This window comes from Amphibalanus amphitrite, unplaced genomic scaffold (genome assembly GCF_019059575.1).
Source record: "Amphibalanus amphitrite isolate SeventyFive unplaced genomic scaffold, NRLGWU_Aamphi_draft 000646F_arrow, whole genome shotgun sequence".
NCBI lineage: Eukaryota > Metazoa > Arthropoda > Thecostraca > Balanomorpha > Balanidae > Amphibalanus > Amphibalanus amphitrite.
The window spans coordinates 6,941-23,994 of record NW_024882140.1 but is presented as its reverse complement, the minus strand read 5'-3'; the positions used below and the strand labels follow the sequence as shown (position 1 = coordinate 23,994).

General features: G+C 55.3%; 1 protein-coding gene across 1 annotated transcript; it reads right to left on the bottom strand.

The window, feature by feature from the left end:
- Positions 1-186: 186 nt before the first annotated feature.
- Positions 187-16,137, bottom strand: LOC122363902 (putative transcription factor p65 homolog). Its single transcript, XM_043333719.1, has 10 exons — positions 15,631-16,137; positions 12,033-12,183; positions 10,381-10,763; positions 7,734-7,877; positions 6,628-6,726; positions 5,004-5,137; positions 4,603-4,699; positions 3,940-4,026; positions 2,889-2,978; positions 187-2,155 (listed from the first exon to the last, which is right to left on the bottom strand). The coding sequence occupies exons 2-10, from the start codon at positions 12,134-12,136 to the stop codon at positions 1,557-1,559; spliced, it is 1,737 nt and encodes a 578-aa protein (XP_043189654.1). The 5' UTR covers positions 12,137-12,183; positions 15,631-16,137; the 3' UTR covers positions 187-1,556.
- Between the last annotated feature and the right edge of the window lie 917 nt (positions 16,138-17,054).

The window sequence follows — 17,054 nt, the reverse complement described above, 5'->3', positions numbered from 1 at the left end:
TGAGCCTGGCCTGGTCAAGGCCAATGCAAAAGCTTTTGGACGTTCCGCTTTAGCATTTTAGCCGCGAGCAGAAGGGGTGTAACCATACCCCCGCGGTCCCGCGCTGTCCGCCCCGTCCCTGCGTCCCAGTCGGCCTCCCCCGTCCTCCCAACATCGACGAGCCACATAACATAACAAACGATGAGGTGGACAGCGAAACATGTATTCGTTTTCACTCGCCGCGGGCGTAACAATCTCACACAGCGCGCATTCCTAGCCGCAGAACGCCGGTGAAATGGGTGATGATCGGTGCCGAGCACAGCGGCCAAGCGGGAAACACCTAAAGCGCACTTCACACCGATCGCGCCGCCTGCAGCGCCAAACTGCGGTGTGCCGTGTGGACCCGCAGCCAGAGCCGCCGCCACTTCAGACACCAAATGGCGTGTGGGGAACAGTGCGTATAGAATTCAGAAAACGTTCAACGCTGATATAAACTCCATGCCCGCAGCCAGGAGCCGGCTAATTTGAACATGATTTGAACCGGGTCGTAACACCGCTAGTATTGACAGCAAGAACTATAAAAATACAGCGCCACCTACCTAGCACGGATCACATCCGCAGCACTCCGCAAAGGTCGTATCGAAACGCTGAATGGCGCAAGGGACATCACGAAAGCCTCGTCAAAGCAGCTGACACCGGCCGACCGCCGGTTTTTACACGCCGACATTTCGGTGACACGGCGTGACATTTGGTGACAGAATGTCGACACCAAGACAAACGAAGACGGAGGGCGGGCAAACCCACACCGGTCACATCCAGACCTCACGAAACGGAACTCTGCACCAGCGAGTCGCGACGTTCGATAACAGACTACCTATGGGAACACTTGGCTGGGCGGCGCCGTCCCGCCGCGGTGTTCTACCCGCCTTGTCACAAGCCTTACAGGTTCCACCCATCATGCACCGCGCTCCTACCCCAGCCCGGGCTGTCCTCTGATCAGGAGATCTAGAGAGACGGCTCCGGCACAACCCCATAAATTACAGCTTTGCATATCTCCGCATATGGCAGGCATTTCGCGATGGTTTGTGCTGTCTAGTCCCGTGCGATGATAATCTCTACACTGAAACGGCTATGCCGTTGTCAACATCCCCCACATTACAGACGGTCACACCGCCGTGCCTATACTTCTCGGCGCGTCGTTCACAAGCCTTGCCGACGCTCCGCAGTCCGCCCCGCTGCTAGAGTCGTAACAGTGACCTTGCCCGCAGCACAGCCAAATATGCATCGCGCCGGCGACTCTGCTGCTGCCGCAGCCGACATGCACATGTAAAGCTCTTCAAACAGGTCGCATATTTATAAAGCCCGCAATCATGCATACCGCGCCAGTCCAATAATACAGCCTATTGACATCGAGCCCTCGGCAGACTCACACGAGCACACGTTAGCACTCCCCCACGACTAAGTCCCCAGGATGTCGACACAGGTCCTCTTCCCGTCCGTCGCGCTCTCTCACTCTCTCCCTCACCGTCCCTCTCCCCACTGCGAGATCACGCTGCGCCGCGCGCCGCGCCCCTAGCTCACTTCTTGCTCAGCTGGTTGAGGAACTCCAGCTCACTGATGGTATTTCTGGTAAAACTGTCCATCTGCGCGTCCGGCCGCTCCTCGGCCGGCAGCGCCTGCGGCGGCGGCGGCATGTCCAAGAAGTTGAGACTCTGAGACAGGTTGCTGGAGAGGTGGCCCTCGATCGCCTGCTGGTTGGCCTCTGACTCAGAGGGGAAGCTCAGCATGTTGAGGTCGGCAGAGTTGAGCTGGCTCAGGTCGAGCTCGATGATGGAGGAGCTCACCGGCCGCTGCGTGTCCAGGTCGAGCAGCTGGTGCGCGCTGGTGGGCGGTGCGGCCGCGGCGCCCAGCGGGGAGGCCGGCGCGGCGCCCGGCTGCTGCGGGGACCGCGCCGCCCGGTGCACGCTGCCCGGAGCGTACATGGCCGGGTACTCCTGTTTGACCAGGTCGGCGGCGGCGGCGGTGGGCGCGGCCAGCCGGGCGGCGTAGGCGGCGCGCTGCTGCAGCTCGTAGGGGGTCGGCTGGCGCACGATGCCGCCGCCGGACATACTGGTGGGTGAGACGATCCCCTGGGCGGGCACGTCACCGCCCGGGTACATCGGCTCCGGCACCGGGTCTGCAGGGAGAGAGAGAGAAAGCGTGGTTAAAATATCTGTGGAGCTTCGGGAGTTGATCGGAGCAATCGAGGAAAAGTTTTGCTTGGACGCGTTATGGGGAGCATTGTGCTGTAATGATGACAAAAGCAGCAATAAAACTAGGACGCGTACACTTCTTTTCGTGATGTTATCTGTCAATTTAAAACGAATTTAAAAATCGCGTAAGATAATTCCGCTCGTTTGGTAATAATTACAAAACGCCAAATTCTTGTCATTTTTTTATTTTGTTGGGTTAGGCCCTTTCGGTCCAATGAGACCATTTCAGAGCCGGGAGGATGATAGGATATAGGGGGAGACATTGGTCTGGGCAGGCACCCTAGTGAGTCGCCGGGGCTGAGCCCGTCCAGATGACAGGCCACCCAGCCCCAAGGCACTCACTGCACCCGGCTACGGGGTGCGCTCCCTCGGGAGCAGCGGTGCCGCTCCAAGGGAGCAGCCCGCATGAGATTAAGTTGCCTGTCCAGCCCGGAGCCGGGTTGTGGCGTGGAGGAGTAGGATTTCAGTATCCTGAGGATAGAAGCACGGAACGGTGGAACCCAAATTCTTGTCAACGTAACCTTAAAGAGTACAACCAAAACACAAAATTATGACGAGACATTCATGGAAAAGACTACCGCCTAAACTTAACCATCCAAAAGGCCGAAAATGTTTCCGGGATAGAGCCTGCATGCTCTATCGTAGTCTAGTTCTTACCGACTGGCTCCGGTTTGATGGTCTTCAGACGGTGCCGAGATGTCGCCTTCATTTTCGGCCGGGCGCCGACGGCATCAAACGACTGCTGACCTGCCAACAGACAACAGAAAATTCAGCCGAAATCACCCACCGCACCGGTCTCAGGCAGACGCGCTGGGTTTTCACAAAACCCCTGCACCCATGCTTTCCACGGAAGCCCGAATTTTCGGCCTTAATCCCCGGCGCCACCGGGCTGGACCTAATTTGGCCGTCGGTGGCCATTTTTGCCGGCGCCGCGCCCGGTTTGCATCATCGATCATGCAGCAACATTCCGGTCCGCGTAAACAGCCGCGCTCGGCCACATCCTGGAGTAATTCCCGCCCCGCGCGGCCACCGGCCACTTTGGAATTCCCCAGCGGCCGGCGGCGGCGGCGGCGGACCGGTGCGCGGTCCCCATGGCGGCCACTGTCGGCCGCTACCTGCCAGCTCAGCGCCGCCGCCGCAGTCCCTCCCCCGCAGCTCACGCGGCGCACCGGTCACCGCCGGAAGTGATCGGAGGATGGCAGCGTGGCGCGGGGACCGCTGTCACCAGCCGGAGCGCTCCAGCCGGCCGGACATCCTCGGCCAAGGCCGGCCGGCCGGCTGGGGAAGGCCGCGCCGGCGGCGGCGCGCCGGTCGTCGGCCGGGCCGGCCCGCGCGCCGCCGACCGGTTTGGGTGTCGGCGGCCGACAGAGGCGGACACAGGCCGGCCGGGAAGCCCGTGCCGCCGCTCCGGACCGGCCGGACACAGGGACACGGCCGCGTGGGAGGAGGGCAGCTACCGCGCCGCCGCGCGGCCGGCCGGCGTGGATCCGGGATGACACCCTGAGATCGTCTGCCCATCTCCGCCCGCTACCGGGCCGTCACCGCTCCGCTAACCGGCCCAGCAACAGGGCTCCCTCCCCGACCCTCCCTCAGCCCACCTGGCCAGCCGAGCGTCAATGCTCGGCCCGGCGCCTCGTCACGCTGAGTTGAGGTACGCCGGGAAAGGCCAGCCTCGCCCGGCCGCCGTGGTCCGGCTTCTATAACTCACCCTCTCCCTCTCCGAGGTTTTCGGCCAGGAACCGGTGCAGGCGGTCCGAGTTACGGGCCATCTTCCGTTTCTTCTCCTCAATGCCGTCTGTTGATGGAGAATGAGAGTTTATTAGTGGAGATAATGAGACGTGAAGGCATTACGGGACGTGTTAACGACACGCTGAAGCTGCATTCACTTAACTTTACGCTCGTCGCCAGCTACGTTGATTATTTATATTTTCACGTACGGAATGCACTCGCTATGCATCTTCGTGACTTGATTTAGATTGATTCATTAATTGCACGGTGTGCAATGTGCATAGACGGGAGTTGAATATCGTTTGTCAGATCATAAGCTGCCCGTTGTACTCTAATTTACAGCGGTGATTACAATATCTATCTTATTCCATCTGTGCAGTAACATTTAATGACACATGTTTAGATGCAACAACTCCACTTACACATCAAACCCGTCTGTGACAGATATAAATGATTTTTTTAAAGCAAATAACAGCTCTAAATAATGTACCATAACCGGACATAAGACCCCTACGTAGATCATAACGTCCCAATGACAACTGCATTTGACCAGTTCTGCTGTAAGTGTTCTCACTTCTCAGCCCCGTACCCTAACCACTCGCCACATGGCCCTATCCCGAGCCTGGTGGTTCCTTGCACTTACCACAGTCGACCGGTGTGAGTGTGAAGGCGCGCGACTCGCTGTACTGTTTGTCCGAGGGCCGCCGCAGCTGAATCTGTACCCGTACCGGAGTGTCCAGCTGTGTGACAGAAGGGAGACGGTTAGCTGAGGGGGCTGGGTACAGTGACGGGTACTGACTGCATTGCGGGACTATCGTGACAATTGTGAGAACACACACACACAAAAAAAAACTGGTAGGTTCGTGTCAGTTGCTATGGGGTTACATAGGCACCAAGATTCTAATTGTAACAAAAATCTAAACATAATAATACGTTCGTTTCTATAACTATAAATTCAAGCCAAATAAAAATTGGCACGAAGTTTAATTGACTGTTCTTGGGAAGCGAATGATAGGGACTCCGCTAGCATGACATGGAACTTACGTCTGGGTTGGCGTATCTGGGTGTTTTGAAGCATATCGCCACTTGCTTGTGTACGTCTGCTGGCAGGAACTCCCCGAATCCCTCCCAGTAGAGTCGGTTGTCGCGCACCTCGAAAAACCGCACCTCTATGTCATCTGAAAAACGCGGAAAGTGGGTAAGATGAGTGACCTGGGTCAAATGTGAATGTCTATAGAACAGTAACACAGTGCGGCACAATTAGGAGATAATTTGATTGTCTGGCTTTCTCAAGACAGGCTGATTTTTAGGCACTCGATTTCCGCGAGAAGCTTGAAAAGGACGCATAGGGATGTGTTACCGTTACTTTATCAAAAGACAGTCACAGGAGCATTCTAGCCTGCGTAACTAACATCACCTACAACTAGACCAGCCGCGAAAGGACCTGCAGTCCATTTGTCACCCCATCCGGAGATCATTCAGCAGAGATGTCGCCCCGGACCTGTTCCCTGTCACCCAGCCAGCAGGTGTCGCCGCTAATACAGGACAAGGCCCTATATACCATACAGGAGACGCCTCACTCTCCACTGCTCCACCGCTCCCTCTCGGGCCCAGGGGCACGAGAGTACCGTTATAACAGAGCAGCGGCCGACAAATGCGCCCATTGGCCATGGAAGACTGAGCAACACTGCGCCATTTTTCGGAATGAAGAAGCAGCCCGGTGGGAAGTGGTTCGAGATGAAGATGAAAAATTCACATTGAACTAACATCGCGCGAAATTGACTTAGAAATGGCGAATCACCCAAACTAATCGTTTGTATCCTTAGAATGTCTAGACTGAACTTCCAACAGCCTTCTTTCGAAACATGCAATGTTGTTCTACGTATAACAAGTTGAGCTCAGCCGACGCATAAGACGGACCCTGGCCGCTGAACTTTGATCTTAGTGTTTCGTGCGGCCGCAGACCGGGCTACCACTAACACATGTGCGTCACTAACATTGGGAGCCGACGGCAGCTGGAAATAACAGCCGGGCCAGCTTCTACGTGCCTGACGTCAATCCGTTTCCAGGAAGGTCGGACAGCGACACGCGGCATTTTTGTTGTTGTTGATTGCCGCATCGGAAAACCCAGTTATGCAATGGTGCCGCTTCACTGGCAGTCAGGCCCGATCAATCAAACTCAGTCATGTTTCCGCTGTAATTCCTGACATGCCACTCGACCGCAACTATTTCATACCTGAAACTGAATTTTTCGGTTGGATTGGGAATCCCACATGGTAGGAAAGCAAGTTATCCAGCTTTTCCTAAATCACGCAACACGTGCTGTGGTATAGACCGAAACTAGTAACCATGCCGAATGTCTTCACAGCGTTCTTAGTGTATGCTATAGGTCTTGAGTGGCAATAGCACTTTCACGGCTGCATCACATTTTTGGAGTTCATAGACTACAGCAAATAAATGTGATAGAGCTCGCTATTGCTCGAATTCTTGCTCCCTTTCAGAATACTGGATAATGCATACATGTGCTAAGTCAGAACTCCAAAGGGAGTTATGGCATATGTATGTTGCTGACAATGCTGACAGTAACGCTGCGACTAACGGTTCTCCTACTTCACAGGCCGGAATCGGAGGAAAAGGCCGGTGGTGTGGCAGACGGGCGCGTCCTCACCTTTGGTGACTTTGTCGCACAGCAGGATAATATCCCTGCCTCCTGCCGCTGACGCCGAGCAGTCCGACATTTTGTATATCACCAGATCGCACATCGACTCTGAAACACACAACGACGCCAGTCAGTCCCGAAACATCCACCAGAGTATTTAGGATCGTGAACCGAGCAGACAGAGGTCCCAACCCGCCCGGGACCCGTTACTCACTCATGGGAATCCCTCCCAGTGATGTCATTAAAGCATCGTCACGAAGAAAGCATGTCCACGATCCGCGAGAGAGCTGATGCCGCCGAGATAAGCGGCTGAATGGCCAGCGTGGACCAGTGACGTAAGACCAGCGGGACCAGTGACGTAATACGTGCCACCGCACGACAGCCCGGACTGACCGCACGGCGGCGAAAACCCGCAGAAATATAACGACCAGTGGTGAGCGGGGTGGGAGGTTAGTGACAGAGGTGTGAACACTTCAAACGAAAAGCTAAAATAGCACATATAAAATAAAAATATCAGCAGCTGGACATAGCAATGGAGTAGCAGCTGGTATCCAGCTAGTACTGAACTAAAAGTGTAGCTAAAGTAACCGTTAGGTCGTGGGTTTTACCAGTTGCCACACCTTACCTATATGATTGCTCAGGCTATTAACGCCACACCTCAGCCATTGCCTGTTACTATTTAACGCTTCAACGCTCTGAGGATGACCATAATTACGAGGTATTAGTGTGTGAATCCACACTGCGAGCTGGATGTTGGCACCAGGCACGAACAGACGCTAGGTCAAACGCAGAACATGGAATACTCGTGGGAGAGTAAGAGAGTGGGAGGAAAAGAGAGAGAGAGAGAGAGAGAGAGAGAGAGAGAGAGAGAGAGGGAGAGGGAGAGGGAGAGGGAGAGGGAGAGGGAGAGGGAGAGGGAGAGGGAGAGGGAGAGGGAGAGGGGAGAGGGAGAGGGAGAGGGAGAGGGAGAGGGAGAGGGAGAGGGAGAGGGAGAGGGAGAGAGAGAGAGAGAGAGAGAGAGAGAGAGAGGAGAGAGAGAGAGGAGAGAGAGAGAGAGGAGAGAGAGAGAGAGAGAGAGAGAGAGAGAGAGAGAGAGAGAGAGAGAGACCACTCACTCTTGTCGAAGATGGGGTCTGAGACGACTGGTGTGAGCGGCACCACGAACTTTCCCGGCTCGTGGCCCTCGACAAACACTTGGAAGCACAGTCGCACTGTGTTCAGGTCTATGGCCGTCGGCTGGAGTCGGTGGTCGAACCCGGCTGAAATGGAGGGGCGGGGGGGTGTCAGTACTGGACCCAGCTGATAAAACGGGGGGAGGGGTATCAGTCAAGATCTCAGACGGGGGCAAGGTCAACACAGCATGCAGAGGCGTGGGTAATGTGAGGCGCTAAGAGGAGCTAAAGCAGGATAATGGACGCTATGTTAGCTTGTACTCTCATCGAGACTTGGTAAGTAGGAATCAGCCGCCACATCGCCAATGATCTTATATGAAGCTCTGGTCTTCGAGAACCTAGGGTGCAGCAACACTAAGACCGGCGAGATATCAAGTTCATAACGCAGCTTTAGGTCTGAATGCGTCAGATCTTCAGAAACTCAGGAATGCAGTTGATAATCCCACGTCACGGCACTTAGTCCTAGCCATCAGATACTGTTCGTGCGTAGTATCTAGCTGTATGACCAGCTAGGCCGGCTGACAGGCCGGCTAAAACCACAGACCACGTCACACATCGCTGAGCCGGACCCCGTGCCGGCCAGAGTACCATGACGGCGCTATTTCTGATCAGACAGCTATAAATCACCCGACAACGCAGGAGCACTTGGTGCAGCCGCGTCTGGCCTTAGTGAATCCAAACACAGGGCGCCTAGCAATACAACGTCCCCGGCCGAAATAAACCAACTGCACTGGCGAGGTTAGCAGGTCGTATTCATTTGAATCAGCTACATCAACTAACTGGTGAAGCTAACCGAAGAGGGTAGGACTAGGAAATGAGCAGAATAAAAAATTAGACTCGCTATGAGTCGTTTAATCGGAATCCTCATGGTGCAGCATGTAACCCATTCGCACCATCCACCCAGCGAGTGTAGCCGGATACCCGCTCCCCGCCCTCCACTCTGCAGCGGGTGACTGTCACCGCGCGGGGCGCTCATCCCAGATCAGAGGCGCCGACCCACCGGTACCGTGCACCGCTCCCTCCCCGTGCTCCGGTGTGACAGACGGGGGATCGGTGCCAGGCCGGGCCAGGCTCCGGATTGAGCCGCCACGGGTCCAGACCGGACCGGGCCCGGCCTGGACTCAGACCCCGGGTCAGGCTGCGGGGTGTGAAGTGGACTGATACGAGTCCGTATCTGAATCTGAATGAACCCAGACTCGACTCCGAGCCAGTCTAGAGAGTGAGTGGCACACATGTCCGGAATGAGGCGAGGAACCCGGACTTCGACACGGCTGGCCACCGGCCGCTCCGGCGCCGAGGCGCGGCGCGCCGCTTCACCGCTCCACGTGCGCGCGCGCCGCCGAAATTGGCGCGAACCGTGACCGGCCGGCAGCGGGCTGGGAATCCCGAGTGGCGGCAGCGCGCGCGCAGCCAAGGCCGTGCACCGACCCGTCATCGGCCCGCACCGGTCGCCGGCCTGAGGTAGTCTGCAGAGTAGCAGCGACCGGCAGAGACCGGGCAGGGCGCGGCGGGAGATCTCTGAGCGAGGTGCTCGTCCGATCAGATAGTCGCGGGGGCGGCTAGGTAACAGCCTCCCCTGCCACCTGCTCCCGCCGCCGCTGTTGCCATGGCCAGACGGAATGGTGCGGGAAAGCGCCGCGTCACCGCCCGGCCCGGCGCGGCCCGTTACAGTCACAGTTCAACAGTGCGAATAAAGAGCCCGTCGGGTCACGGGGGACATAAGCCCGACCATGACTGGGCCAGGCACGACTCGTCTGGTGGAATTCCAGCCAAATCTCCTCCACCGAATCCACACGATCCTGAATCCACAGGCGGACTTAGCTAGATATCCAGAGAACGCGTTTGAAACAAAGAGCGGAGACATTGAGGATTAACTGGTAAGACATCCTCGCTTAGCCGTTTGGGCAAGCCCTCAAGCCAATGAGATAAGAGCACAAGGCATGGACTGGCGGACACATGGGTGCCTCGAGCAAGGTACCTGGAAAACCCGCACAAACGTGTCACGCTTTGGAGGTAATCATAAACCGGTTTACCGGGCCGACAGCTAACAATAGAATGTCCGCCCGGGGGGGACAGAGTATCCATTGTGAAATAAAGGCACTAGGCAGCCGAGCCGAAAACGGCCAAAACACGGCACGAAAAGTCAATACACTGAACGGATGAATGATGCTCTAATTTCCAGGGATATTAGCGGCTAGAGGGATAATTGTTCTCAAATGGAGTCGATGATTACATAAATCGAGTTTCCCAATAGTCGTGCCGTGTTCGGTAATGCATTTGGAGGTAACAAGTGATACGATTCGTTCGATTTTTAGACAGTACTCAAGTGAAAACAAGTCTCCATTTGCTAAATGCAAATCTAAATATAGTGCATCGTGAATGCAATAAGAAACATACTCTAACATTCGTGACAAAGTCGCCCGTTTATTACGGGCAGTAAGGCAACCCAATTAGAATAAACCTACCAAAACTGCATTAGCCAAACTGTGGGCACTGAGGACAACCTATCGAACGTAGCTTTCAATGACCGAACAGTTCGAAAGAAACTGATATTTAACTCACTATTCCCCATCCCGGTCGTAGCACTCACTTCTGAAGGGATCGACCAGGATGGCCTCCCGTTGCCGTAGCGAGTCCTCGACGTCCTTCTTCTTCACGCACTGGATGCCCAGGTTCTGGAACGTCACAGACATCGTCTCCACGTTCAGGTTCACCGTGCAGACGCCCTTTTTGCAGCCGTCCTTTCCGACCAGGTTGTGCGGGTGCGGCCAGTGCGGCGGGTCCTTGGTGACACAGGAGACGACCACCACGGCCGGGCCGCGGTAGCCGACCACCTTGACGCTGGGGAAGGTCTTGCTGTCGGCGGTCGAGTGCGCGCCCGGGATGCTGCCCGCCGAGCGGCCCTCGCACTCGTACCGAAACCGGAGCGCCTTGGAGGCCGGCTGCTCGGTGATGACCACCTTGGCTTGTCGCCTGCCGGAGAGAAGAGGTAGGTTAGGGGATCCGTCGCACATACACCGCGAGGAAAAGTGACCACGTCATGGGAGGTTATCATGGTAATTGGTAACTTCAATAATAGCGTGCATTGGTGACATCACATGCGCACAGCTTATCGTTGATGACGGCGAGTACTTATGAACTATAGAGAAATGAATGACAGCATGAGCTTCGAGCCGACAGTGATTAATTATTGCATGAGAGGCAACCGTATGGTATATAACCCCCGGAGCCCTGAGGGTAACAGAGAGTACATTGCACCGGTCGAGTATGACGCACACTTCCTTTGAGAGCATCTATAATCTATTCCCAGCAGTGATGTGACTTCTCGGTAAACATATGCCTAGACAGATGGGGTCTATTCTACACTGCATGTTGCAATGTAAATATATTCAACAGCGTCAGCGGTCAGGAACGCTGCAACCGGTACGACTGACATGACCCTGGACAAGATGCCTGTTCGGACGATATACTGCCCGCGGTGAGCCATGAAACTGCTCGGTGATTGTGGAGGCGCCACCACGGCGATAGGTGTCCGTTTAACCGGCTACTTATCACTCAGCCACTGGGCGTGATGACAAACAAATAGTTTGCGGTTGAAACGAGCCATAGGCTGTGGATAATGATGGCCTCGGGTCTGATTTACACGCAGTGTGCAGGCATAGTACGCTGTGATCCATAGGACGGTAATTTATGGAGGGAAAATGTTTAGCGTCACCGCAGCAAGCTAGCTGAGCGCCACTGGTCTTGTACTTTTGAGCGCATCCATAAGGAAAGTGTCACCGAGTTCTATTCTCTCCTGACGTTTTTATTGTAGCCGAACCAGCTACAAGTGACGCAAACACGTTTACCAAAAGAACCACAGGTAAAACGGGTCTAAATTTTGCTGGCGAACGCTAAGATCCTCCACGTGTGCCACCAAACTGCATCCAAACTAGATTGTGACCGCAAGATCTGAACACAGATACACAGGACCGTCTGGCCACAGAGCTAAGTAACATGTCACGGCCACTGTCCAGCAGTGTACATGCTAGTCGCAGGGGGATTCGAAACAAAACTTTTTAAGCGCGATGAAGTACGGGACGTCTCGCACTCAGCGAACGTATGGTGTAGGGTATTACTAACATCCCGTTCGTGCGAAGCGAGCGTAAGCGTAGGGTATTTTAAGCCTACCGACTCTACCACCCACCTGTCGCGTAGCACAGAGTTGTAGGGTATTTCCAGCCCACTGAATCCCCTACCCACCTGGCGCGCAGTACGGGGTCGTAGTCCTCCGGTCGCGGTGCGTAGTGCATTGGCGCGTGGCTGTAGAGCGAGGCGCCGACGGGATCGGCCGGCCCGTACGACATCTTGGAGTCGCCGTCGGCCAACTCCAAGTCAGTCTCGATCACGTCCACTGCCGGAACAGAAAGGTCACGTCAGCCGTCAGATTTGTGCCTCGTGACACTCAACAACGACGTATACAATAACGGCACTACACGAAGTCTGAACACTACAAATTCCAAATACTATGTGAAAGCCGAACACCTAGGATTGAAACGCCACAACGCAGCAAAGTCTCGTTCCCTCTAACTAGTTCATCACTGGACCTGCGAAGTCGTAGTCCATCACAGGACCGCTATCATGCTCGTCACGGTCACGCTCCCCGGAGAACGCGTGGGCGGATCGGGCCACATCTCTCCACGTGCAGCACGACGAACTCCTGGCATCACCGTCACGGAATCCTTTCCAACCCCTGACTCATCAGCTCATGAATATTTTCCACACATTCGCGGTCATCATTTCCGATGGCGAGGTGGCGTATCCGCTGGCCGGCCTGATGTTGACAGTCGTGAAGACGCCCCGGGGATGGACACTGGCGATTGGTGAGCTCATCTGATGTCGCCGTGGAAAATCCATCCCCGGGGGAGCACCGTCAGACTGCAGGAAATGACGCCAGAGGCGATGATAGATGGACGGGGAAGGGACTCGACCGCTGAAGCAATTCTAAGGATTAATTTCGGAGAGTGTCGAGTTCTAAAGACGCAAACATTAGCCCAGGTCACGAGAGACTCCGTAAGGGCTGGGCTGTATTCCCTGAATCCTACCGGCTATATATGTATAGCACTCGGTGCTACAGCCGGTGCATGCATATTTATTTGGTATTGCTGATAGCTGGTCAAGGTGGCTTAATTTGGAGCATGCACAACCATATCTAAGGATATCCATGAAACACAGGATCAAAATCGAATATCAATATGAAAGAATGCTTCACAAAAGAGCCAAGTAGGCACAACAGAACCTACATGCACTTGCCATTTGGTCTGAATCCGTGAGATCCAGTATCTGTGCATGATATGACAACTCCCCACGTGAGCAGGCGATTACTAGGACGTTTTAAAGCCCGATTTCAGGGCGATAATGCTGCTAAAAATCGATACAATCCGGACACGATATGTAACATGTCTCAGTCTGCAAATGGCAGCTGATCCGAAAGTTGAGCAAACATTACACAGGCGCTGGGCTCGCTTCGCCATGTATTTGTAAACAAACACGAACAGAAGCTCGAGACGAGGTACGGTTGATAGCACCCACCGGGTCCGTATCTGTCCCAATGATGTTTATGGTGACAGAATGGATGCATTTAGGAGAGTAAATAGAGCATCTGATCCTTACAACCACGGATGAAAGCAAACGTTCGTCTGATAAAATGAAAGTCGACTGGAAATAGCAAGTTTGTTATCAAACTTTTATGACAAAACTCGCACCCCACCCACAGAATCTAGTGTCCTAAGATCGCACAAGATCAGGCTACTTGCCACGCTGATGGATCCTGAGGCGGGCGGTGGGTACCAGCCGGCGGGCGGGCGGCGATGGTGTTCGCTGCACGCGACATACCACCGGAGCATCCGACTGCGATCGCGCGTGGCTCCACCGCGTCCGTTCACGGTACAGGCGCGCCGGACCGGCCGGCAGGCTTCAGGAGGCCACGGCAACACGATGGCCAGATGAAGTTGGGTTGGGTGATAAAACGGCGGGGTGGCGAGACAGGACGAGTGTGATGAATAGGATGTTTCATGTCGTGGTTCAATTCCGATCTTACAGACTACTCGCAAAGTTAGAACACCTCGGTATAACTACACATACACATACAGCCAGCCTACACAGCCAGCCTACACATACACATACAGCCAGCCTTCACGTTTCCATAGTGACTGATTGAGCCATAGACCATTTACCGGCTGGATCAAACAGTGTGCACACCTGACAGTTCATCCATCGAGGGCGGATCCCGTCGGGTGGCCGCGAATGTTCCGCGTGACCCAGCCGTGCACCGGCTGTGGTTGTGCACCGTGCACCGTGCTCTGTGCACGCGGCGCCACACGCGGCGCCACACGTGCACGCCGACCAAACGGCGGAAAAGTGAACAGACCTGAGCATCAGGTGCACATGTGTGACAGCTAGCCACCCCCACGGCTTTATTGTGACATCACCGGTTGACCGAGCTACATACACAGGCGTATGCTGGGTCCGACCCGAGCTAGCTTTGGCACCGTAGATGTGACGCATAGAAACATCGCTTGTCTTGTTGTCTTCAGCACAAACGATCAAAACACTACAAAAGCCTACCAATCACATTTGAGCACATTTGATTGCCAAATAAACCCATCACAGCGACTAAAACACATCAGAAGAGCATCAGCATCAACCGGAAACTGCGACTGGTTTCGGGCACACCTGATGTCATCCTGCACGTTGTGCCGTCACCCCTTTGCATCAACCAGAACAATGGCTGCGCTTTAGCCATCTGTCGCCGTGTACCGAGATACACAGATACAGATACAGGCCGCCACAAACAGCCGTCGATAACGCTATCGTGTAGGCGCCACCACCCACCAGATATCGTCCGTCGAGCAGCACGCGAGGGCGGCTCACGCTGCTACAAAAGCCCACCGGTCAGTGACACCATCGGAAAGACCGGCGGGAGGGACGCCCCTTTGGAGCCTGACATGCCGCGCGATGGTTACAAGACATGTCATGTCCTTTAGGGAGGTGTATTGTTACGTAAGGCGAGATTATGGGGAAAACTCAATGATCTCGTTCTTAGGTAAGAAGGGAAGATCCCGTCACTCAGGATTCACGCATAGCTGAACAAAGCCATGCGGATTGCGGAACGTCCTTCACAACGCCGAGAATGGTTGATGAGACTTTGGAAGAACCAAGAAACGCTTAAATCACGGAGTAGTCACGAGTTGCCCCGACTGCGGGGTTCGTGACCACGTGATCGCGGACATCACGGATCATAGAGCGACACGTCACGTCACACTACGTCAGGCCATGTCTGCCATCATCAGGCGCTCAAGTATGCCACATGACGGCGTGGAGCAGACAGGCTGAGAGCGCCCGACGGATATGGTCCGAACGCCCGTGACGGGCCGAGCGTCCGTGACGGTGACATCACCAGCGGTGCCGGATCCGACGGACGGGTCCCACGCCCAAATAAAAAGCAGCAAGGACACTATGGGATCCTGTCTGAGGTGAATCATGCTTTACATCGCATGAAAAGGCTAGGCGAATCACTATTGAATAGGATACAGATAACAGCGAAACATTTGAACAAAATAAAGTAGTGCACCTATCATTTTCCTTGTTTGATTTAGTCATAATGCTCGTATAAGACTGAGCATCAGTCTGCAAACATCACGGCATACTGCAGCTCCTCGTCATAGCCTATTTCGGGCATCGGGTCGGGCCAGCAGACGGTGAGGAAAACTGAACCAACAGCAGGATAGGGGTCATGTTTTTGGACATAACACGCCACCACGAGCACGCCATTGGTGTATGTCTGTCTGCTTCAACTTACCACACTCGCGAAGTCCAGCGATGCCACCCGTCGGTGACACTCACTAATAAGTGCTCGTCGCACCACGTAAAAGGACGTTCGGTCAGTCACTCCAGCGTATCACCTCGTGGGCGACAGACCACCACGAAACCGGCACTCCTCCGCCCACAGCTCCTTCAGTCCTCCGTGCCCGTCTCACTTCCCTCCACACCGCAGCACGTGCTCTGAGGCTGCGACTGGGCCGCCCTACGTGCGACCCCGAACAGACGCAGAGACACACTGGCCGCCGGCGGCACCGTCGTGCTGTAGTAGCGCCGCTCGTGGGGAACCACGCGGCCAGTGTGACGTCACTCCCGTCTGGGTAAGCCCGGCCTGACGTCACACCTCAGAGACGAGGCGGTGGAGGAGGCTCGAGCGGCGTCGGCGCGCAGTGTCGGGGCCCCGGCCAGCCGACGAACCAGCCACCTCCGGGAGACGGATCGACCGCTTCCGCTGCGAGGGAAGTCCGGGGTCGTGGCACATCCGGTCTGCCGGCCGGCCGAGGGCGGTAATAAGGTTAGGTCAGTCGGTGAGGAGCGAGGTCGGACACCCGTGTGAACCGCCCTTAGCGAGTGGAGGGGGAGACCAGACACCATCAACACCCACCGACCTGGGTGGTCCGATAGTACTACGTGTCAGTCAGTACGTGACCCGTATTCACGTGTTTGACGGTAGCGTCTTGACGGAAGGCATCGTCTGGCGCTGGTCGTACGCGCAGGCCTCCAACACTAACAAATCGTCCCGAGGTGGTGACGCAGGAGCAGCTCTCGGTGACGGTGGTGTAAACACAACACCAGCCAGCAGAACGGGGCGTCACCACCGAACTGTGAGACCAAAGGCGTCACAGACTGCACCGGGAGTGCAGGGGGTTCATATACGCAGCGCGGACATATTGAAATGACGCGCGCGGCGCGAGAGAAGTAAGTCGTTCGGCATTTCAGAGACGTCATCAATAAGATGTCGTGATGGTCAACAGAAACGTGACCTCAGTCATGGCATCAGGAAAATGGTGTTTGAGAATTGGGTGTATATGCTGCGGAAATCTGTCGATTTTATTTTTGGGCCAACACCGTCAACTACTGACGTAGCAAGACACGCCTTATTCCATAAGTTATCATAGCAAATGTCCTGACTATTGATAACGTCATTGGAAATGACAGCAGTGGCGGATCCAAGGGGGGGGGTCACATGGGTCATGCCCCCCCTTGAGGCCCGGGGGCCCAAAGACCTGCCAGGGGCACCACCGGCCTATCAGGGGTATCACAGTCCTGACAGGGGCACCACAGGACCGCCAGGGGCACCACAGGCCTAGCAGGGACACCACGGGCCTGGTGTCCCTGGGCCCTGACAGGACTGTAACGCCCCTGACAAGCCTGAAGTGTCCCCGGCAGGCACGTGGTGCCCCT